At 44.6% G+C, this 25,799-nt stretch overlaps 1 protein-coding gene across 1 annotated transcript in view; it reads left to right on the top strand.

Moving 5' to 3' along the window:
- The window catches only part of LOC311236059 (band 3 anion exchange protein-like), a 129,932-nt gene that overhangs the window by 27,000 nt on the left and 77,133 nt on the right, over positions 1–25,799 (top strand). The window contains exons 3-8 of the mRNA XM_084323649.1: positions 6,488–6,668; positions 11,195–11,330; positions 11,425–11,497; positions 12,074–12,116; positions 17,717–17,901; positions 19,806–20,016. Coding sequence (XP_084179775.1) covers positions 6,512–6,668; positions 11,195–11,330; positions 11,425–11,497; positions 12,074–12,116; positions 17,717–17,901; positions 19,806–20,016 — 805 coding nt within the window. The 5' untranslated portion in view covers positions 6,488–6,511. The remainder of the gene's footprint in view (positions 1–6,487; positions 6,669–11,194; positions 11,331–11,424; positions 11,498–12,073; positions 12,117–17,716; positions 17,902–19,805; positions 20,017–25,799) is intronic.

The raw sequence follows: 25,799 nt of genomic DNA, 5'->3' as shown, positions 1-25,799 counted from the left end.
AATAATAAGAAAGGGAAAAAAGGGGTTATGGTTAAAGTGCACCCCTGAAGCAGTCCCTCTGATCAGGCACAACGGCTGAAATGACATAACCTATGTAAGAATCGACAATAATAGGAAAAGGAAAAAGAGGGTTATGGCTAAAGTGCAAGCAAAGTTAAACCTGACCCAGCCTGTTATCACATATTTATGTATATTCGTTCGAGAGCCAACGTGAACCTTGGCCCTAACATGACAGCTATAATGGAAAAATTTGCCATTATTATATAATTACTCAACATCAACCCTGTGACCATCTACCTCGTAGTCTGCATATTAATGTTGCAACGTTATAGTATAAATGGATAAGGGAAAATTCAAAACAAAATCAAAGCATATCAGCAGTTAGTCTAAGGTAGGATCGAATCACAGTTAAATTGCTCATTCAAATGCCATTAAAACAGCGACAATAATAGGAAAGGAAAAAGAGGGTTATGGCTAAAGTGCAAGCAAAGCTAAACCTAAGCCAGCCTGTTATCACATATTTTATGTATATTCGGTCGAGAGCCAACGTGAGCCTTGGCCCTAACATGACAGCTATAATGGAAAAATTAGCCATTATTATATAATTACTCAACATCAACCCTGTAACCATCTACCTTGGAGTCTGCATATTAATGTCGCAACGTTATAGCACAAATGGATCACGGAAAATTCAAAACAAAATTAAGGCATATCAGCAGTTAGTCCAAGGTAGAATCGGATCACATTTAAATCGCGCATACAGATGACATAAAAACAGCGACAATAAGAAAAAAAAAGGAAAAGAGGGTTATGGCTAAAGTGCAAGCCATATAACCATATAGCCATAAGGTGCATAAGCCATACCCGACCCAACCTGTTATCATATATTGTATATGCATATTCAACCGACCTTGGCTTCTACTATTGGATCCCAAAGCTCAAAACAACCTGGATATAAAAATAAAAGCATACCAGAAGTTAGTTAAGGACCCCATCACTCTTGAATTGTGCAAACCAATGACACTTTGAACAGCAACAGCAACCAAAATACGTAACCATTAACGGGTCTCGAATGTCTCAGCGCAGACGATAGACGAAGCCCGCTTAGCTAGCCCGAGGCTAGCGCGTAAGCTAGTGATGAATCCGGATAGCACGTTAGCCTATTATGTACATTGTTCAGCTAGCTCGTTAGCTTTCAAAGAGGCGATACACAAGTACGACCATGAGGTCAGCTTTAGCAAGTAACAGAAGTCATTGGGAAGCCCCGTTAGTTGGATGGGCAGTGGGCAGTTAGCATGTCTGGGCATGACAGCAAGTATTTGTGAATAGTCGGCCTAATCAATGAATATAGGCCCACACCGCCAAGTCACTCACCCGACAGAGATATCAAGCAACAGTCTCGGGTATCCCCGCAAGATATTCCTTCGCTTTAGCCAACGACCAAAATGAACGCTGACCATCGACCTTCTCCAATACAGATAATTTCGCGGGAGCAAATAACGTGGGCCTCAGGCCTAGTTTCCATAGCTTAGTCAGGACCACCTTGTATTCGCCTCTCTGTGCTTGAACCTCCGGCGTAAAGTCCTCGAAAATGGCCACTTTGTGATCGCCAAGCCTCAGATTACCCCTTCTGGTACGCGCCGACCGCATGATGAGTTCTCTCTGCTGAAGCCTGTTCAGCTTGACTATGATGGGCCTCGGCTCTTTGTTCACGCCGCGAGAAAACCTGCCCGCTCTGTAGGCCGACTCACAGACAGGAGGCGAAGGGAGGACGTCCGTCCCTAGTATTTTCTGCAGCAGTTCGGGCATGGTCTCAGAGAGACGGCCTTCACCGCTGGTCTCCGGTACTCCAACAATCCTGACGTTGTGGCGTCTATCCCGGGACTGCATCTCCTCCACCGCCGACTGTAGTTTGTTGACTTCAGCCTGCCTAGCAAGCAGGGCGGATTCGAGACCCGCCATCTTCTCGCACTGTAATGATACCTCCGTCGTTAGCATGGCTAGTTCGTTAGCATTAGCCGATGAGGCAGCGTGAATCGACTCCATCTTGTCTGTCAGCGGGACCACCGCCAGCCGTATCTCTTCCGATATCTCACGACGGAGGTTGACACAAAAATCCGCCAACACTTTCTTCTGTGCTTCAGCGACGCGTGCCTCAGAGTCTGCGTGTAGCTTGGTCATGACCAAGAGCACAGCTTCGCTTATTTCCCCGACACCAGACGACGATGCGGTCAGGCCCGGTGGTGGTGGTTTGCTGGATGGGGCGCTCATGGCTCTGGTTTCCACCCCCGTCATCGCAGAAAGTCAAAAAAAAAAGTCGACGACAGTATACTAAACACGACGACCTAGCAAACAGATAAAAAACAAATAAAAATAAAATAAAGACTAATGGGGAGAAACGTATATTCAGCACGGTAGAAGGGAGCTCATGTGAAACACGTCTACTCCATGATCGCTCAGCTCCGCCCCCAATCTATCACAATCTTTAATACAGTCAGGGTTTGTAACCCCTCAGTTACAGCGTTCATTCATTACGCCCGCCGGCCCGTAGGCTATATATATTATATGTCATTCATTCATTCATATACAGTACTGCGCGCGCGTGTGTGTGTGCGCGCGCGCTGCGGCAGGTGTGTACCGCGAGCTGTATATGATGCCAATACATTAATCTAATCTAGTTTTGATGGGCGCAAGCGTGATTATAAAACCTAGCCGCATTTCTCGGAGACGCTCTCTGATTGGCACTGACTGACGCTAGGTTTCGTAATCACGCGGCTCGCAACGCAAAGCACTTCCGCCATTCCATTTCACACAGCTGCGTCACCAGTTGCTTTATAAGGACTGTCGGGGGCGTGGTTTGTATGCAAATGACCTGAACGGGAACGCGCTTTGGAGTTTACGACAGATATCAGATCATATAATTTCTGCTACCGTTTCAGCCACTTAAGACATATCTCCAGCACGTTCAGGACTCAGAGTGTACTTGTCATAGATTATGTCTCAGTGGTTCCAAGATAAGTCTTCCAGAATATATCTTTGAAAAAATGTCGGGAATGAGACCCAATGGTTTCACCGGGTTTGCGATTGTTCCTTTTCAATGGCAGGTACATCTGACTGTCATCTGCGTAGCAGTGAAAGGAGACGAGTATAGGGGAGCAGATATAGCAAAAGAAAAATAACACAACAACTACACAGGACCTTCAGTGTTTTCTTTTATTTACAATATAACCAGGCAGGTCAATTAACCCTTTCACTGCCACACTACAGAAGGTTAACCCTTTACTATCACACTACCGACGGTTGTGGCAGTGAAAGGGTTAACCTTCTGTGTATTGTTGCAGGGAAAGGGTTAACCGTTTGGTAGTGCAGCAGTGAAAGGGTTAAGAACACATTCTTATTCACAATGACGGTCCTGGTGAGAGGACAGACGGGCCTGGTGAGAGGACAGACAGGCCTGGTGAGAGGACAAACTGTCCTGGTGAGAGGACAGACAGGCCTGGTGAGAGGACAGACAGGCCTGGTGAGAGGACAAACTGTCCTGGTGAGAGGACAACCTGTCCTGGTGAGAGGACAGACAGGCCTGGTGAGAGGACAGACAGGCCTGGTGAGAGGACAAACTGTCCTGGTGAGAGGACAAACTGTCCTGGTGAGAGGACAGACAGGCCTGGTGAGAGGACAGACAGGCCTGGTGAGAGGACAAACTGTCCTGGTGAGAGGACAAACTGTCCTGGTGAGAGGACAGACAGGCTTGGTGAGAGGACAGACAGGCCTGGTGAGAGGACAGACAGGCCTGGTGAGAGGACAGACAGGCCTGGTGAGAGGAGAAACTGTCCTGGTGAGAGGACAGACAGGCCTGGTGAGAGGACAAACTGTCCTGGTGAGAGGACAAACTGTCCTGGTGAGAGGACAAACTGTCCTGGTGAGAGGACAGACAGGCCTGGTGAGAGGAGAAACTGTCCTGGTGAGAGGACAGACAGGCCTGGTGAGAGGACAGACAGGCCTGGTGAGAGGACAGACAGGCCTGGTGAGAGGACAAACTGTCCTGGTGAGAGAACAGACAGGCCTGGTGAGAGGACAGACAGGCCTGGTGAGAGGACAGACAGGCCTGGTGAGAGGACAGACAGGCCTGGTGAGAGGACAAACTGTCCTGGTGAGAGGACAGACAGGCCTGGTGAGAGGACAGACAGGCCTGGTGAGAGGACAGACAGGCCTGGTGAGAGGACAGACAGGCTTGGTGAGAGGACAAACTGTCCTGGTGAGAGGACAGACAGGCCTGGTGAGAGGACAAACTGTCCTGGTGAGAGGACAAACTGTCCTGGTGAGAGGACAGACAGGCCTGGTGAGAGGAGAAACTGTCCTGGTGAGAGGACAGACAGGCCTGGTGAGAGGACAGACAGGCCTGGTGAGAGGACAGACAGGCCTGGTGAGAGGACAAACTGTCCTGGTGAGAGAACAGACAGGCCTGGTGAGAGGACAGACAGGCCTGGTGAGAGGACAGACAGGCCTGGTGAGAGGACAAACTGTCCTGGTGAGAGGACAGACAGGCCTGGTGAGAGGACAAAGGGACCCCTCGAAGGGTGATTGATTGATTGATTGAAAACTTTATTAACAGATTGCAGAATAGGTACAATACCGTACGGCTCAATACAACTGCTAAGGGGATGCAGACCAGAAAAATACTTTTGTGTTGTTTACATCAAGGTCCCCCATTTTCTGGGTAACAGGGAACAGGGAAAGAAGACAAAAATAACAAAATAGAAAAGAGATGATACATACATCACAGAGGTAAGAGACAGATGATACATACATCACAGAGACAGATGATACATACATCACAGAGTTAAGGGAAATAATTAAAACACACACCAAACAAAGCCAATAAAATGACAAGGTATGGGCATACGTACATGAAGCAGAACAGACACTTACAGTTAAAAGGTTGGGTGACAGGTGCAGGTGTGTAAACAACCCTGAGATAGAGTCCTTAAAAGTAGTGAGGGGGATCAATTTGTCCATTTTCAAAGTATTTTGCGTCTTGTTCCAACTGCTGGGAGCAGCAAACTGGAAGGAGGGCTGACCAAAGGAAGTGTTGAATATGGAACATCTAGTGAGATATGGTGAGCAGCTCTGGTGTTATATTGATATGGTGAGCAGCTCTGGTGTTATATTGATATGGTGAGTAGCTCTGGTGTTATAGTGATATGGTGAGCAGCTCTGGTGTTATATTGATATGGTGAGCAGCTCTGGTGTTATATTGATATGGTGAGCAGCTCTGGTGTTATAGTGATATGGTGAGCAGCTCTGGTGTTATAGTGATATGGTGAGCAGCTCTGGTGTTATAGAGATATGGTGAGCAGCTCTGGTGTTATAGAGATATGGTGAGCAGATCTGGTGTTATAGAGATATGGTGAGCAGCTCTGGTGTTATAGAGATATGGTGAGCAGCTCTGGTGTTATAGAGATATGGTGAGCAGCTCTGGTGTTATAGTGATATGGTGAGCAGCTCTGGTGTTATAGAGATATGATGAGCAGCTCTGGTGTAATAGAGATATGGTGAGCAGCTCTGGTGTTATAGAGATATGATGAGCAGCTCTGGTGTAATAGAGATATGGTGAGCAGCTCTGGTGTTATAGAGATATGGTGAGCAGCTCTGGTGGTATAGAGATATGGTGAGCAGCTCTGGTGTTCTAGAGATATGGTGAGCAGCTCTGGTGGTATAGAGATATGGTGAGCAGCTCTGGTGTTATAGAGATATGATGAGCAGCGCTGGTGTTATAGAGATATGGTGAGCAACGCTGGTGTTATAGAGATATGGTGAGCAGCTCTGGTGTAATAGAGATATGGTGAGCAGCTCTGGTGTTATAGAGATATGGTGAGCAGCTCTGGTGGTATAGAGATATGGTGAGCAGCTCTGGTGTTCTAGAGATATGGTGAGCAGCTCTGGTGGTATAGAGATATGATGAGTAGCGCTGGTGTTATAGAGATATGGTGAGCAGCGCTGGTGTTATAGAGATATGGTGAGCAGCTCTGGTGTTATATAGTCTCTTTTGTATGTTGGATAGATAGATAGATAGATAGATAGATAGATAGATAGATAGATAGATAGATAGATAGATAGATAGATAGATAGATAGATAGATAGATAGATAGATAGATAGATAGATAGATAGATAGATAGATAGATAGATAGATAGAGAGAGAGAGAGAGAGAGAGAGAGAGAGAGAGAGAGAGAGAGAGAGAGAGAGAGAGAGAGAGAGAGAGAGAGAGAGAGAGAGAGAGACAGACAGACAGACAGACAGGCAGACAGACAGACAGACAGACAGACAGACAGACAGACAGACAGACAGACAGACAGACAGACAGACAGACAGACAGACAGACAGACAGACAGACAGACAGACAGACAGACAGACAGACAGACAGACAGACAGACAGACAGACAGACAGACAGACAGACAGACAGACTAACATCATCTCATGTCTCCAGGTGTACGTGGAGCTTCACAAGCTGATGAAGGCCCAGGACGAGCAGCCCTGCTGGCAGGAGACGGGCCGCTCGGTGGGCTACGAGGAGAGCTGGGACCCCCACACCGGGGCCTGGGGCCCGTCTCACGTCTCCTACCTCACCTTCAAGAGCCTCGTCCAGCTGAGACGCACCATGAACACAGGTCAGGTGGAATAACCTGTTAATAAGAAGGAATGTTACCTATGAATATATATACTGTATATATAAAAGGTATATATAGCATTATTCTACATGCTATCATACAGAGCTATATGGGTAGCTTAGCACAAATGAATGGAAGTGGATACGGATCAGTTAGCCTAGCTGTTGGCCAAAAAAAACTCTCCTGGAGTTTTAAACTAGGCTAGTGGTTCGTATCCACATCCATTAGTTAGATATATCCATATCATATCCATATTCATATCCATATCAATATCCATATCATATCCGTATCCATAACCATATCCATATCCATATCATTTCAATATCGATACATATCCATATCCATATCATATTTATCCATATCCATATCCATATCATATTCATATCCATACATATCCATATCAATATCCATATCCATATCCATATCATATCATATCCATATAATATCAATATCATATCATATCCATATCCATATAATATCAATATCATATCATATCCATATCCATATCATATCCATATAATATCCTTATCATATCCATATCATATCCATATCCATATCATATCCATATAATATCCATATCATATCAAATCAAATCAAATCAAATCAAATTTATTTATAGGGCCCGACAACACACGTTAATGTCCCCATGGGCCGTACAGGTCTTCTTTAAACAAGTCAAGAAGACAACATAACAATAAGTCAAGAACAGAACAAGAACACCATAGGGTCCAAACATTTTTTAGATGAATGCAAATAAATGAAAGAATGCAAGCACTCCCAGACATACCCCACGCGAAGGTAAGGAAAAACTCACTAAAACCTAACAATAGGGAAAAAAAGCTCCACAGGCAATGTGGAGGAGAGAAACCTTAGAAGGGCCGTTCAAGGGGGGATCTCCCTTCTTAGATGTCGGTGATAGTAGTGTTGCAGACGGACAGTTGGTAAGCATGCACTCATGTGTGTGGTGAAACACAGATGAGTGCATGCAATAGCAACTGTACATTTTGAAAAATTAAAGATAGAGCTAATAGCGATAGCAACTGAACATTTTGAAAGATTAAAGATAGAGTTGATAGCGGATCTATTTGAGGCACAGGGGCGGCGCAAGAGGGTCACGTCCTCCCCGTCTTAGTCACGGGACATTCAACACTCCGGTCGTTGCTCAGGGACAGCCGGAGACAGGGGGAAGGGGGTGGCGCAGAGAGGGTCGCGAACTCCCCGACATCATCGCGGGACATCCGGCACTCCGGTCACCACTACGAGACCTCCGAAGACAGGGGGGCACGCAGAGGGGGTCGCAATCTCCCGGCCTTCGTCACGGGACGTCCAACACTCCGGTCAACACTCCAGGACAGCAAGTCATAGGAAGACAGGGAGACGGGACAGGCGTTAGACAGCTCATGAGATTGTAGTAGGCGGACATAGCAATAGATACAAGTGGTAGGCATATATGTGAATGGAGTAGATATATGAAGTAAGCGTATTATGTGAATAGAATAGAAGTACTTAACCCAGCAATGAAACCGCGTTGACTGTTAATCTGTTAACAGTCTGTTAATCAGTTGACAGGACCACGGACAGACGGCGGTGAATAACTGATCCAATGCCTCGGAGGTGCATGTAGAGCAGTCACTACAAGCTTGGCCAAGACCCCGAGGCATCCATCACCTTGGTCAGCGCCAGGAGACGGGTACTCAGAGAGAAGGGGGAGGGAGGGGGGGGGGGGGGGGGGGGGGGAGAGGGGGGGGGGGGGAAGAGTTAGAGAGTTCCCATGTTTGTGGTGCTGCAAAGGAGCAGACATGTAGTACCCTGTAGTGCCATGTAGTACCCCGTAGTGCCATGTAGTACCCTATAGTACCCCATAGTGCCATGTAGTACCCCGTAGTATCCTGTAGTACCCTGTAGTGCCATGTAGTACCCTGTGGTGCCATGTAGAGCTATGTAAGCCATGTAGTACCCTGTAATGCCATGCAGTACCAAGTAGTACTCTGTGGTACCATGTAGTACCCTGTACCCTAACTAAACTACCCTATAGTAAACTACCATGATATCCATATCATATCCATATCATATCCATATCCATATCATATCATACCCATATCCATATCCATATCCATATCCATACCCATACATAACCATATCCAGGGCCGCCTCAGGGGGTGTGCGAGCAGTGAGGTCGCACAGGGCCTCGCAGGAAGGGGGGCCTCGCACAATTTTTTTTTTTTTTATATTATTTTTTAATTTAATTATTATTATTATTTTTTTTTTTGCGAGGCCCCCCTTCCTGCGAGGCCCTTTTTCATCACAGACCTAAAATCTCGTTTTGCTTATATGCTTATATATTTCACATTAGACACGTTTGTAGAATGTGTCTGACTTGTTCCTGACTCTGCGGCTCTGCAGATACACTATTGGAGCTCTGGGGCTCTGCAGCAGACATACTATTGTTTTCAACGAAGGGAGGGGTTACATGTGTACAGTCGGCCGGCGTGCGTCAGCTGCATCTGACTATTTCGCTCATGCAGCATTGGAGGTTATGCTTATGCCAGCCAAGACGAAGAGGACGGTCGTTCGGCAGATGGACTGAAGATGAAAGTTGTTGCATGATGTTAGAAAGTTCAGTCAGGCTAGCCATGTCGGCTTAGCTAAAGGCAGGGACAGCTAGTTAGGTTGGTGTGGTTCAGTCGGGATAGCCATGTCGGCTAGTAGCTTAGCTAAAGGCTAACTAGCGTTAGCTAACCTACAGAGAGCGCGTGCAGCATTGTTATGCCAAGATGAAGAGGACGGTCGTTCGGCAGATGAACTTCGTCAACTCCACGCGGTTGTCTCCATCCTCTTGGACGTTTGGTGAGTTTTTAATGCACTCTATTCTATTCCCGCCGTGGAGATCTCTCTCTCTCTCTCTCTCTCTCGGGCCGGCTAGCTATCGTGGCTAAGGCTAACGTTATGTTGGCTAACGTTATGTGGAGCCAGCGGGCCGGCTAGCTATCGTAGACGTTATGTTGAGCCAAGCGGGCCGGCTAGCTAACGTAGCTAACGTTATATTGAGCCAAACGGGCCGGCTAGCTGTTGTAGCTAATGTTATATTGAGCCAAAGCGGGCCGGCTAGCTAACGTAGCTAACGTTATATTGAGCCAAACGGGCCGGCTAGCTGTTGTAGCTAACGGTGTGTACCTGGTGTCAGTACCTGGCTACTCTATTTGCAGTTAGCCTATTTAGCTGATGTCGGCCGTTGGCTCCTTGCTACTTTGTTTTCTCTCGTATAGACCCTCTTCTCTTTGGATTTAAGTGTTGATCTTTGTCCTTTTGGATCTATGTATATTCATGTTGCCTTTGTGAAGTTATCTTTTCCTTCTGTTTTGTTCTTCCATTAAAAGTTGAATATCCTTTAGGGGCTCATCTTAGCTGTCTTGCTTATCTCTCTCTCTCTCTGTCTGGACCACATACCCATCTCTCTCTCTCTCTCTCTCTCTCTCTCTCTCTCTCTCTCTCTCTCTCTCTCTCTGTCTGGACCACAGACTCATCTCTCTCTCTCTTGACCACATACTCTCTCTGTCTGGATCATCACAGACTCTATCTCTCTCTCTCTTTCTCTGAGCATTGCATTGCTTATAGTTGTCAATTGTGTCAGTCAGTTCATTGCAATTTTTTCTTCAGTCACATTGAGTTTTATCCTGCACCTGGCCTAAAACAGGTTGGATGTGCACACAGCTGCTCTACTGTGTTTGTAGCAGAGCAACCATACCTGAAGCCTTGTAAACAAAGACATCAACACTATAGTGTGTACTTCTATCTACACAGTACAGCCAAAGCATTCCCATTGCTAGGCAAAAACTCCACCTGTTTTCTACACTGCTTCTTCCCTTGCTGGATTTTCTGCATTACTGCCACTTGTACATGTGTGTTGTGGAGAAATTTGTACAGTGTTACAAAGCGATAACACTGTATATTGACTGTAGAACGGGAGCTCTCTCTCGCTCTCTCTCTCTCTCTCTCTCTATGTTGACTGTATCATGCCCAGCCTCGGGCAGCGCTATTATTTAAGAATATGTTGACTGTATGTATAAAAAAAGGGCTCGGGCGGCCTGTTCTGCTGCCAGAGTTATCACTGTCTCAACTGAGAACTAGAGACTCACATCAACGACTACCTTGGTTCTATCTTGATTCTTTGCACTAGAGACCTCATAACACTGGTCTATCTTGTGTTTGTACTTTTATATTACTATTTTATATTTTATATTACTTTATTATTATTATTATTATTATTATTATTATTATTATTATTATTATTATTATTATTATTATTATTATTATTATTATTATTATTATTATTATTATTATTATTATTATTATTATTATTATTATTATTATTATTATTATATTTTATATTACTATATTGTACTGTACTGTGAATCTATGCATCCCCCACCCTGTACCCCCCCCCCCCCCCCCATGCTGCTCTGACACCTGAATTTCCCCTAGGGGATCAATAAAGGATTATCTTATCTTATCTTATATCCATGCAGGTGCGGTGCTGTTTGACTGTGAGGAGCGCAGCCTGGCCAGCATCACCGCCAAGATGGTGGAAGAGCTCATCAACAAGAAGGAGATCAGACCTGGAGACCGAGACGGAGTTCTGAGATCCTTGCTGCAGAACCGAAGGTACAGGGACCTAGTAGTGAACCCCCCCCCCCCACCCGCACACTCTCGACCAACACACAGACAACCAATGAGAGATGCTGCCTTCTCCCCACAGCCAATTGAACGACCCGGAGAGCCAAGCCCTGACCGACGGCACGGAGATGCAGAGGTTTTCTGTCAAAGAAAGGGTACGTCTGCTGTATCTTAAGAACTCTTCATCATCATCATCATCATCATCATTATCATCATCACTGTCTGCTGCACCACCGCTTTGTTTGTGGGTCCAAAATGAATGTTGTTTACATGTTGCATGTATCGCTTCTCTACTTCCCATCCCCCACCTGGAACGCACCTGGTTGGATAAATGACACGCTGGTGCTCTAGTGCGACATCTAGAGGCTGAATGCTACTTATAGCGCCAGGAACACGTCAACATTTGGAGAAATTAGCTTACCGTCTTCTCCAGAGAGAGACAAGAAGATAGAGACCAGTTTCCTCTCTGTGCGTTCAGTAGAAAGCTATCTGGCTGCACGTTAGCCTAGCTTATCACAATGAATGGAAGCGGACAGTGCCGGTTAGCCTTCAGGAGAGGTGTTAGTTGGACAATGCCTAGGCTAACCGGCACTGTCCGCTTCCATTTGTTGTGCTAAGCTAGGCTAACGTGCAGCCATATAGCTTTCTACTGACATGTTAGAGACGTAGTGAGTAACTGATGAGTGGCGTTAGAGCGGTCTCTCTTCTAACCCTAACCCTCTCTCTTCCAGAGGGACGCCACAGACAGCCTTGAGGCCTCCATGGTTCTAGTAGGTGAGTAGATCTGTATTAGGCCATGGTTACACTGGGGAAAAACAGCAACGTTGTATTTTCGATTGATTACGTTTGCATGTCCAAGTTAAAAGGAAACGTCGTTTTGGCAGGAAAACGCGTTTTCCTAGCGGCAACGCTGAAAGGGTGTTTTCGTTTTGGAAACTCGTCGACAACAGTGCCATGTAATTTGCGCGAGCCGGATACGGAGCCGTTCTTGCCCAACGCACATGTGCAGTAGTAAACACCAATGCCAAATTCTCCCCTGGCTGGACCTATACAGGATATCAGCTGCGTCCTCCTCAGATTGCTAGCTGCGGCTAAACTAAGATCATGTGTTGTCAAGTTATTGTTATAAGGAACCCAGTCCAAAGTACAATTCAGTCTGCATCCCCTTAACACTTTCCCGGCCACTTGGATGCGTCTAATCTCACGCTAAACGGCCAGCATTTCTAAACAGACTTGCACAGTCCGTGGGGCTGTTTGTAGAGCTAAATCTATAGTTTATAGTATTGCTATCTGTCCATTCTCATTGTCAATTGAGACCATAAACCGTCCCTTCAAAATGGCTTAAAGAAATAATTTTTTCATCAATACGTTCTCATTTTATAGCGTCTTGAATATAAGCGGTATAAGGGATTTCGGCTAGGATATTTCCTGGAAGGCAAGATACAGGCCGCTAAGCTACTAACGTTAAATCCAATGGCATTTCGGATATACAGAAGCTACAGTTAAAACTCAAACTGCATATCAAGTCAAGTCAAGTCAAGTCAAGAGTTTTAATTGTCACGGCATACAGGTATACAATGAAATGCGGGTGGTCTTGCCCGCAACGATGTGCAATACAGTGGTACAACATATAGTAGAATCAAAAAATGAAAAAACAACATTGTGCAGTAAACAGGTAACAGGTAACATGGAGTGATCGGTATTGATGGTCCACCATGAATGCATGAAGGGGGGGGGGGGGGGGCGGGGGACGTTGTTTCTGATTATTGATTACCAATAACCGTGTTAGCCTCAGTAGCCACATTCGTTGACCGGGTGGATGGCTATCAAAACAATGCCTGATCAGCGTGTAATTTACGTGAAAAAGATCTTACCGTGGGCCGGTTGGATCCCCCAGAGCATTTCCCAGTTATCGATCGCCATCTGGTTCAAATCAAATCAAATCAAATTTATTTGTAAGGCCCGACAACACACGTTAATGTCCCCATGGGCCGTACACGTCTTCTTTAAACAAGTCAAGAAGAAACATAACAATAAGTCAAGAACAGAACAAGAAGGGGAGGAGTTAGAAAGTTCCCATGTTTGTGGTGCTGCAAAAAAGCAGACATGGGGGAAAATAGACATCCTAACTAAACTAGACAGATTAATCTAAAGGTCAGTCCCCGACCAGGTGAGATCAGGGTAGGTTGAAGGAGAGAGAGAAAAGATGGGTCTTAAGCAGGGATTTAAAAGCTTAGACAAAGCAGGCGCCCCTGATGACGGCAGGTAATTTGTTCCACAGGTAGGGAGCGCGGTAGACAAAGGCTCTGTGGCTGGCGGATTTCTTTTTAACCCTATAGGAATCGATAGAAGCCCAGCATTTTGTGAGCGCAGAGCCGAGCGGGCGAGTATCGGGAGATGAGATCGGATAGAAAGAGATCGATATGTCCATTAGCTGATGATATATTCCTTTACTGCATAGTGAAATCCGCGTCCCAAAACGTAATCCGTGTAACAGGCTATAGGCATTGCTTCAGGTTAGTAGAAAACTACATTGGAAATCCAGAAAAAACAAGACAACTTCTGCCACAGGGAACACTGCATTATCGAGATAGCGCCCCTAAGAGGATCTGGCCAGTAATGCACTTTTTCGAATTCAAAGAGTCGGGTACTTCTGCAGTGCCGCTCGGTGACGTTGAGTAGGTTATTAAAATGGAATAAAAGCCAAAACAACCTTGCCACGGACATGTCCGTGGTTGGTCCTTTAAGCATGGCGCCGAACCACGGATAATCCGTGGCCCGTCCCGAATGTGTTAACAATTGTTTGTATTGAGCCGTATTGTATTGTACCCATTCTTCAATCTGTTAAATAACATTTTCATCCATTCATTACTAGGTTAATGTACGATAGCCACAATGCTATACTGTTATAATGGCATATCCCAATCACGTTAGCACGTAAGCTAACAAAATCGGCAATCTTTTTGTGAGACTAAACTCCTCTCTTGGTGGTCAATTGTGTTGCTGTTAGTTTTGTTTCATCAACAAATCATCAACAAATGAGCAGTGTTAATTTTGGCAGCTATTTTCTTTTTAGTTTTAGTCTTAGTCATGTGTCAAGTGCTCCTTTTTCGTTTTCATCATATTTAGTCATCTTCATTTATTTTTCGTTTAGTCAGTTTTAGTCAACTAAATGTCTGAGCATATTTAGTCTTAGTCAGTTTTTGTCTCAATTTTGTCTTTTTTGTTTTAGTCTAGATTTTGTCAATGCAAACGGATGACATTTTTGTCTATTTTTAGTTAATGTACAAAAAAAATATTATATAAATTATAAAACTTTTTTTTTTCTTTCTTTTTTTACAGCTACTGTTTTATATATACTGCTTTTTAGTAATAACTAGAAAGTAATGGTATTTATTCAACAACAGGTGATTGTATAGATTAGTATTAGTATCATTAAAGGTACTATGCTCAACTATGCTTCACCCACGGAAAGGTTGTTGGCACATTGGTTCCACACGGACATTATACGTTGTTGCGCACTTCCTCCTATCCAGAAGGCTCCGTTTAGGTTAGCTACTGTAGTAGCAGAGGCTCTGTTGTGATTTTAAATGCACAATAAATATTCAACATTCTCTTTTAAGACTCCGCCTCAGACTCTTATCATTTGGCACTAAAAGCTAAACATTGTCACCGGTATGGCTGTCCGCAACATGTCATTAATTGTGTGCGAGAGGTCGATCAGCTAGCCGCATTAGCGTGAGCTAGCTTAGCCACTAGCTAACGTGAGCTAGATGGAAATATAAACAATGTAACATTACTGGTGAAAAAGTGATTTACCTTGGAATACTCCTTTGCCAACTTGCTGTACTTTGCTTGCAGGTTTGCAGCTGGATTATGAATAGTCCCAACTTTAGCCAAGGTAACATTAAAGCTAAAACTAGCTTTTCAAATAGCTCTTCAGCTAATGCTAATAACAGCTCCCCGTCACACTGCTCTGACTCGGGAAGAGGGCATTAAGAAAAGTTATAATTATTTTGTCTCGTCTTGTTTTAGTCAACAATATCAACATACATGAAGAGAAATTTCGTCCTGGTTTTTGTAAATTACATTTGTGTGTCCTCAGTTGTGGTCAACGATATTTAATAAACTATTTAGTCTCGTTAGCGTGACATGGTCTTCAATAACGTGACGTCACGTCTCGTTGTCGTCATGAAAAAAACCTTTGTTGACGAACACCTTTTGTCACCATTTTAGTTGACAAAATTAACACTGCAAATGAGGCAGAACACACAGTGAATGTATCCGTTTTTGTTTAAATAAATGCTATGTTGCTAAATGGCTCATGTGAGGTATTTAAAGATGGTGGCTTTCTGAGATTTTGAGCAGGATGTGGAGTGACTCGTTCAACCTTTCTGATTGGTTGAAAATGGCCTTCATGTTTGAACTACAACCCCACCTACTGCTTTGGCATTGTACTACATGTATATACAGTACACCACTCGGTGGTCAGGAGACAAAACGACATCTAACTTGCCTGCCATTACGTAGCGTTCTGAAAAATGAAACTGAAAGTAATAGTTTTGGCCCTAATGTAACCGCAGCCTTAGTGTACACTGCGTCTGAGAGATCACATTGTGTTTGGTTGTTGGTTTGTTTGTTTGTTCTGTGTGTGTGTGTGTGTGTGTGGGTGCGTGCGTGCGTGCATGCGTGCGTGCCTGCGTGCGTGCGTGCGTGCGTGCGTGCGTGCGTGCGTGTGTGTGTGTGTGAGTGTGTGTGTCTGTGTGTGTGAAGTCCCTGTCTCTGATGAACTTATCACAGACCCCTGTGTGGTTGTGAATGCCAACATCACAACACCGCAGGAAGAGACTGTCGAACTGCACAGAGACTCTGCAAGGAGGGTTCTGCTTGCATGAAGCAGTCTGAGATCAGGCAGCACTGGTGTGGACTCAGACTACAGGGAAAGCTAGCTTGTTTGGAGTTTGCTGACCACTCAGTCTCACACTCAGTGTATAAGAACGCTGCTGTTGGTGAGGATGTTTTAAAATTTACCATCAAAGCAAGACTGCAGGTATTACCCACTCAATACAATCTGTCCACTTGGTATCCTCAAACTCACAGTCCATTCTGTTTAAACCATCAGGATTCACAACACCTAGAATCCATTGCACACATAACAAACGGATGTAATGCATACAAACACCTGTACATCGCTCGTCATGACCGTATTGTGGACATTGTGTCTGATGTGGTACGGAACATATCACCATCTAGTGCAGCAATGTACAAACATGCCAGAGTGAAACCAGAGTGGTTTGGCCTTACCAACGATGTTTTTGCTAACATACCAAATACACCGGATATTGTTTTTGTTGACACCAGCCACAGGGAGGTGCTGGTCATAGAAGTAGGCTGTACCTTTGATCTGTACATGGACCAGGCCTTCCGGGACAAGTATATCAAATACCAACCACTGCTCAGTGTGATGGCTGACCTTGGGTATAGGTGTAGATATAGTGTACTTGTGTTCGGAAGTCTTGGCCATGTACACAAATGCACCATGACCGGTCTGAGAATTGCTGCAATGTCTAAAAGAAAAGCCAAACAAATTGCCAAATATTGCTCTGTCTCAGCTATTATTGGCAGCTTAGCCACGTGGAGAAGGAGGTGCTATGTGTACCCTTAAGTGTTCAGTGCTGCTGCTTGGCCCCGATACATTTGATTCCCTGTTTATGTAATATAATTTGTGGAACCAAATAAAGTATTAAAATGTGTGTGTGTGTGTGTGTGTGTGTGTGTGTGTGTGTGTGTGTGTGTGTGTGTGTGTGTGTGTGTGTGTGTGTGTGTGTGTGTGTGTGTGTGTGTGTGTGTGTGTGTGTGTGTGTGTGTGTGTGACCAACATTATGGGAGATGTGCCAGCAGACAGGAAGATTTCCTCTCTGTGCGTTCAGTAGAAATATATCCTGCTGCAAGCTAGCATAGCTTAGCACAAATGAATGGAAGCGGATACGCACCACTAGCCTAGCTTAAAGCTCCGGGAGAGGTGGACTGTATCCACTTCCCTTCATTTGTGCTAAGCTAGGCTAGCCTGTAGCCAGATCTCTTGCTACTGAGAGGAAACTGGTATCTGTCTTCTTGTCTGACTCTGGAGGAGACGGTGAGATGGTGTCCCATAATGCTGGTGTGTTCCTTTAAGACATGCACATTAGTGGTGCAAAACAAACACACTAAATAAGTAAATAAAGTATTGGGGCAAAGTACTGGTGTTGGGAAGTATTTAGTATGTTGCAGTCCTTTGACTGCCTTGTTGTGTGCACGTGCGTGTGCATGTGCATGTGCATGTGTGTTTTTGCATGTGCGTGTGTGTATGTGTGGTGTGTGTGGTTCTGGACCAGGAGCCCTGGACTTCCTGGAGAGACCTACCGTAGCGTTTGTCCGTCTAAAGGAGGCGGTGGTTCTGGACTCTGCGCTGGAGGCCCCGGTCCCCGTCCGCTTCATCTTCGTCCTGGTGGGGCCCGGGAAGAGCGACATGGACTTCCACGAGACGGGCCGCGCTATGGCTGCCCTCATGGCTGATAAGGTGAGTCTGGAAGGGCCTGCTTGATGGATTGATTGATTGATTAATTGATTCATTGATTGATTGATTGATTTATTGGTTGGTTGGTTGGTTGGTTGGTTGGTTGGTTGGTTGGTTGGTTGATTTGTTGATTTGTTGATTGATTGATTGATTGATTGATTGGTTAATTGATTGGTTGATTGCTTGATTGATTGATTGGTTGGTTTATTGGTTGGTTGGTTGGTTTATTGGTTCATGGTTGGTTGGTTAGTTGGTTGGTTGGTTGGTTGGTTGATAATCCAACATCAACAGCACAACATACAGACAGTAAACTCTGTCCTTAACTCAATCCCCGCCAACAACGTTTATATACGTGTTTGGCCGACAACCCTTGAACGGCAACCACGTATATATATTTATGTTATTTGATAGTTTTCTTCGATATTTTTATTCATTATTCATCCGGGGACCTCGGTGTTACCATAGGGAATGAGTCTGAGATCGCCAAAGTGCAACACCGGCCGCATCCAGCTAGACGGCGGTATCGAGCACCCTTTGAAACCTTGTATATTGGCCTGTGTAACAACCAAATGTCTCCGGTCTCACTTTTCCTTGTCGGGCGAATGGAGCGGTTCCATTGAAGCGCATCAAATATCCCCGATCCATACTGTATGTTGTGGTGGATTATGCCGTGGACCAAATGGCCATTGGATGTACCAGATGGCGATCAAACAATTGGAATATTATTTTTGGAATAGTCCCGATCACAGGTAAGGACTATCTGACGTACATTTTTGCTTGATCCTGCAATGCTTTTATACCGATCGGGCTGATAACCGTTTTTAGTGTTCAATACGAATTCCGTTACTGCCAATCAAATAATCCGAAACGACCCACCCCCCCCCCCTCCCTTTCATGCATTCATTTTTTTTTAAGATATTTTTATTGGTTTTTTCCCTTTCATGCATTCATGATAGAACATAATACCTATGATATAGATTTGATTTGGGAATAATAGTGTGTACAGGCAAAGAAACGGCAACGTCTATAGTGGAATTGACGTATAAACCTATTACTCAACCATTCGGGAATTACCCCAGACCACGCTATAACGATATATTCACCACGGTATAACACGGGAACGTATGGATGGAAACATTTATTCTTTTTCACATATTGAACGATAGATAGGTGATGTCAAATGGGCCATAGTATTGTATCCATCCCCCGCACCAGGCGTTCCACACTGGGAGACCGAGCTTTCGCTGTAGCTGCCCCCAGACTGTGGAACTCCCTCTCCCCCTCATCCGAGGCTCTGACACCATCAACCTCTTCAAAACCAAGCTAAAAACCCACCTGTTCACACTTGCCTTCACGTAACACGGCCCCGCTCCCAAGTAGCCCACCCCTGACTTTTTTTTTAAGCCACAGATTCCGTTGTTTTGTTTTATTGTTGTTTGTTTTGTTTGTTAATTTCAAACACTTCATCCAATTGGACAGAACCTTGCTTCCTTTTTTATCTCTTTTATCTTATTTGTTTTTTCTTGTTGTTACTATACACAGAAATTCATAATTCATCATTTATTATATTTTTTCAATTTTATTTTATTTTTATTTTTCCATCCTTTACTTGTACAGTGTCCTTGAGTCTGAGAAAGGCGCTTCTCTCTTAAAATCCAATCTATTATTATTATTATTTATTATCCATAGCTAGAATATAGAATATAGTTATAGCTCTACAAACAAGGTGATGCAATCCTATCTTTTAAGGCAGTGCTAGAACGGGCCCCGACTAATTCCCGGCGGTCAATGAGTTAATCCAAGACTCTGTTGTCGGCCTCCATGAATAATCTGGTGAAATTACTCCACGTCGACCGCCATCACAAGATGTGAAAAGGTGCCCTCCTGGTTAACCCTTCCCCCTCCAGGTGTTCAGCCAGGCGGCGCTCCAGGCGCAGGGCGCTCGCCAGCTGACGGACGCCGTGGCCGACTTCATGGACTGCAGCATCGTGATCCCGCCCACGGAGATCCAGAGCGAGGCCATGCTCACCTCCATCATCGGCTTCCAGAAGAAGATGCTGCAGGACCGGCTCCGCCCGTCTGACCCCACGCTGACCCTGGGGCTCCAGCCTCGCAAAGGTGGGGTTACACACAAACATAATGTGGGTGTATATTTACTAGGGATGTCCCGATCCGATCACGTGATCGGGATCGGGGCAGATCACGTGATTTTCCGAAGATCGGGATAAAAAAAAAAAATTAAAAAATCTGGATTTTTTTTAAACTTTTTTTTTTTTTTTATTTTTTTTTTTTATTCAACAAACATGACCATGTTCACGTCTTAAACTCATACTGAGGCCTTACTTTAATTATACATCAAATGATTTATGTCAAGGATTGCAATGCCTCGCTTGAATGAAGTTAACTTTTCACCTGGATAACGTCAACATTCAGGGTGAATGTAATGTGAGAAATTGGGATGAAAAAAATAATAAAAAAAATATTATTATTAAAAAATAAATTATCGGATCGGGAAAGATCGGTATCGGTAGATACTCAAAATCACATGATCGGGATCGGATCGGGAGCAAAAAAATGTAATCGGGACATCCCTAATATTTACACACAAACATAATGTGGGTGTATATTTACACACAAACATAATGTGGGTGTATATTTACACACAAACATAATGTGGTTGTATATTTAGTAAATATACACCCACATTATGTACATGTGTAAATATACACCCACATTATGTTTGTGTGTAAATATTATTTACACATGTACATAATGTGGGTGTATATTTACACATGTACAGAATGTGGGTGTATATTTACACATGTACATAATGTGGGTGTATATTTAAACACGTATATAATGTGGGTGTATATTTAAACACGTATATAATGTGGGTGTATATTTACACATGTACATAATGTGGGTGTATATTTACACACGTATATAATGTGGGTGTATATTTACATACATAATGACATAATGTGGGTGTATATTTAAACACGTATATAATGTGGGTGTATATTTACACATGTACATAATGTGGGTGTATATTTAAACACGTATATAATGTGGGTGTATATTTACATACATAATGACATAATGTGGGTGTCCAATTATCTAGCAGTCACCGTCAATGTGTCAACTAGACTTCCCCTTTGGAAGGGTGCAGGCGATCGACTGTTTCAATCCGGACCAAAGGAAACAATTCCAACTCTTGCTTAAACGTTATTTATTTAGGAAATCATCCCCAAACGCTCGAGTACTCCAGTGCCATTGACAAACAGCCACCAGGTGGTCCAATTAGACAGCTCGTAGCTGGTAGCATTAGTAATTAGTTAGACAACAGTCAGTAGCTAACTAACAGTCAGTTAGTCATTAGCAGTAGTATTTACCGATAATGTAAACGGGAAAGAAAACGGCATTAAATTAGCCACATGTGCTATGCATATTATACAAATGATAATTTCGAACATAAACAGCGCATACAAGAGACAACAATGCAACATACCGTTAGCCAGTTCTGTTTCGTTATGGATCTCGCTCAGCATCATACTGCACTGTACTTCACTTCGTGCACGAGCACTGAATAAAAAATTCCACCATGTACCTTTACATCCCAACATTTGTCTGGCCACACCCCCATCCGCTTACCTTCATAAGCAGGTGTGTGGTCACCTACTCGCCTCCTTCTTCACTTTCACCACAAGGAAGTGCCTTCGGTAGATCCCACTTGACGAGGTTGTTAGCTGAAGAAAGTTGAGACGTGTTTACATTGTGCTTATTTTTTTCTTCTCTCATATTTTCGATAGAAAAAACTAAGTCATAATGTCTACTCCGGAGAATCGTGTTCGCAACGCTACTCTTCACCAGCGGTTCTCCATTTCCGCCTCCGTCGTGCGTCTTGGAGCGGGGCTGAGACCTCTCTCGTGGTCGGCAGCCACGCCCGGTAGGTGTCCGATGGGTAGTTTGCCTCTCCAAGGAGCTGGTGCACCGGTGCAGTCGCCTGTGCGATGGCCTGGTTCCGGCTCTGGTTCCTCTGTTTCCGAGGAATCGTCCGCTGTTGGGCGGCCGGTTCCCTTGGTTGCAGGGGATTTGAGACACAAACTTTTTGCGTCGGCTCGCTCCCGTCGCAAGATGGTGGCTTGCAGACGCGAACGGCCCGGTTTTGGTGAGTTGCTGGAGCCAGGTGAGGATGCGTCGGTCTCTACATGCCCGATGGAAACAGAGGACTACATGATAGAAGCGGACAGGTTCTTATTTGAAGGCCCGGTGGAGACAGGTATCCCGGCTGTCCAGGTAACACTGGAGGGGGGTGAGATGTCTCCTTGGGGCGCCTCGTTCGAAGACGTTGGGGAAGAACCTCTGACTCGTCGGCGGGATGCCCTGCTATCAGCCACATCGGAGTGTGGCTCCTTGACCAGTAGTAGCCTGCTGTATGTGAGGGATGCGGGCTCGGTGGAGGAAAGTCTCCACGAGTTAACTCGGGTTTCGGTGCCATGCGTTGTGGACCATAGCCACAAGTTAACTTGTGGCAAGTTGTTATTGTTTTATTCCATATTAATCACAGTATCAACGTCCCTGATCGACTCTGCAGATCTACCCGCATATCTGATTTCCGCAACATGCAATACCGGCCAGATCCTCTTAGGGGCGCCATCGCTCCACTGCATTATCATTGAGGGTGAATGGGGGAAATTTTTTTTTACTGTTTATGGGCGTTTCATATGAGCCTGGATCCCAAGCGACCATCCTCCACCGTTGATCACGGTTCGAAGCGCAGATTTCAGCCTGGAATAATGGGATTTATGATCAGCCAATGGACATATCGATCTACCAGATGCCGATGAATAATGGGGAAATGCTGCCGGTGATCACATGAGCTGACGGTAGGACACTCTTCACCCAAATTACAGCCGGATTGGACATTGTTGTAAAACGCAAGCGATCGATCAGTGAATGTGGCTACTTGAGCACACACTGTATTGCTAATCAATAATACTAATCGGCGTCCCCCACCGCCCCCATTTCATCCATAGATGCTCTGTAATAGTCCGGATGCTAAGCAGTTTGTTTTATTTCATTCGTATATATACAACAGAAATGGGTTCGATATAACGTGACTAGCCTTTAACCCTATAAATAGCTTTCCAGAAAAAAACCGAGACGAAAACTGCGATAAAGCTTATATTCACGGCGCTATAAAATGACAACCAACCGATGGATTTTTTTTTCTTTAAGCCATTATGAAGGCACGGTTTATGCACTCAAGTGACAATGATAATGGACAGATAGCAATACTATAAAGTATATATATAGCTATCCAAAAGTACATCGGTTTGTTTACAAAGCGTTGTCCTCCAGCCACATATTAGATGGCAAGGCCCGGTCGTCAAAGTGTTAAAAGAGTTCAGCTTTCTCAGCAGGTAGATCCTCTGCTGACCTTTTTTAACAATAGACTCTGTATTTAAGTTGAACTTCAGTTTACAGTCAAACACAGTTCCCAGGTATTTGTACGATTCAACAATCTGGACGTCCTCATCGTGAATTACACTAGCTACACTGGCTTGATGATCGGGGTTGTGTCTGAAGTCAATTATCATGTCCTTAGTCTTAGAGACATTAAGGTCCAAGTAATTCTCATCACACCAATTCACAAAGTCGTGAAGTACAGGTCCATGATCAGTTTCGGAGCGCTGCAGTAGGGATACCAGGACAGTGTCATCTGAAAACTTAACCAGATGCCTTTGGTCATGAAGCGATCTGCAGCTGTCCGTGTACATAATAAATAAAAGGGGAGACGAAGCGCAACCTTGGGAGGAGCCAGTGTTGGAAATCGACATGCCCATTGACAAAGACCTGCTGGACCCTCTCAGTGAGGACATTTTAAATCAGCATGAGAAGCTGGTGTGGGAGACTAAAATAAGAGTCAAGCCTCTCAATTAAAATGTGGGGCTGCATTTTATTAAAAGCAGAGGAGAAATCTGCAAATAAAAGTCTAGCATGAGCTCCAGGTGTCCAAGATGAAGAGCATAGCATCCTCCACCCCTTTACCTGGCTGATATGCGAATTGAAGGGGATCTAATTTACCCTCAATAAAAGACAGTAGTGTTTTTTAAAAACTTCTCAAAATACTTCATTGCTAATGAGGTAAGCGCCACTGGTCTAAAGTCCTTCAATTCTTTTGAATCTTTTGACTTAGGGATGGGTATGATGGTTGACATCTTCCATAATGTGGGGATCTGACCTTGATCTACACACATCTGGAAGAGTCTAGAAAACACCCAACCAAGCTGATCAGCACAGTGGTGCAGGGTGCGCACGCATATCGAGTCTGGCCAGCAGCTTTTCTTGGTTTAACCTTTTTAACAAGCAGGTCTTCACTCTCCTTGAGTGAACTGGTTGCCCAGTTCTTCCATTACATTGAGGAGCGAGCAGACATCTTTTCTAAATTCTTTCTGCACACTTGCTGTCTGATGATGGTGGAACACCCCATCTTGCCTTCCCATGAGCTGGTGAGCATCTTCAAAGTCCTCAATCAGCACTGCAACCTCAGGGCCAGCTACCATCCACCGTCTGAGGGCACTAGGGTTGTCTGGAAGACCTACCACCCCTCCATCACTCTTGATGCAAGCATTATTTTGCTCATGTGCTTGATCAATGGGGATTGGCGAGAATACCTGATTGGTCTTCTGAATGGTGAAATTGCCTACATTCAATTCTCTGGCAACATCTGGGTGTCTTGTTGGTAGTTCAGTCATGTCACGAAGGTTGAACGGATCCAGCGGGCATAGTTCGTATGGTCCAGAGCAAAGAACCAGGGGACGAGTTCTGTCAGAGCATCAAGGTACATGCTGAAGGACTGCCGCAGGGATCTCACATAGACCAGTAAACACAGCTCCAATGCCATGACTGTTGCCCAGTACTGGAATTGAGCGCAGCTCTCCTCCCTCCTTGAGCACCATTCATCAAACCCGAAAGGCGCATCTTCTGTATCTGTATCACGGTTATTGTAGGCCCGATACTGCAGGACATATAGTGCAGCCACTGCGACTTGGTGGGCATGTCAGGTGCGAGCAACATGTGCTGCACGCAAGGAGTCAGCAGTGCCTGCTGTTGTGATCTCTGTTTGTACCAGTGCTTCAACCCAGCCACTGCCTTTCAACCAATCACCCAGGGTCTTCAGAGCTGCCATCTCTATATGCAGGCCGCCAAACATCACAACAAATTTGTCTTCCCCATACATCTATGGCCACTTCCACTGGATCTGCTTGGCAATAGCATACAGGGGTTGATCAAATGTTACTACTGGTGTCTGCCCAGAATTCAGATGTTGAACTGCATTTCTGACTACATCCATGGAGTGTTTGATCATTGCCACTGTGTGGGCACTCTCGTGGAACAGGGGTAGTAGGGCACTTGGGCAGATTACTTTGGGCAAAATTCTTCTGCTCTGTGTGACAATAAATAAATGAATGATGATATGCTATTTAAAACCAAAACTAAGGCCTCAGTATGAGTTTAAGACGTGAACATGATCATGTTTGTTGAATTTTAAAAAAAAAGCAAAAAAAAAAAAAAATCCAGATTTTTTTATTCATTTTTTTGCCGATCCCGATCTTCGGAAAATCACGTGATCGGCCCCGATCCTGATCACGTGATCGGATAGGGACATATCAGGGTTAGTGGGATCTAGATTATACACGTTATTGCATGCAAATCCAATGGGATAGGAAAGTTTGACCAAGCGCTGGTGGCCATTTTGAAAAATGCCTGCCACGGCCACCAGGGTGCTAGTTTGTAACGCCCCAATATCCAGTTTTGTTCCCAATATATCTATCAACACATCTGCCAAATTTGGTGCTTTTATCACAAAATGAACAATTGGTTTGATATGTTGAGCT

This window comes from Notolepis coatsorum, assembly GCF_963971535.1.
Source record: "Notolepis coatsorum genome assembly, chromosome: 10".
In the NCBI taxonomy this organism is placed as follows: domain Eukaryota; kingdom Metazoa; phylum Chordata; class Actinopteri; order Aulopiformes; family Paralepididae; genus Notolepis; species Notolepis coatsorum.
Note: the sequence above shows the minus strand (reverse complement) of the source record. Positions and strands in the feature narration are given on the sequence as shown.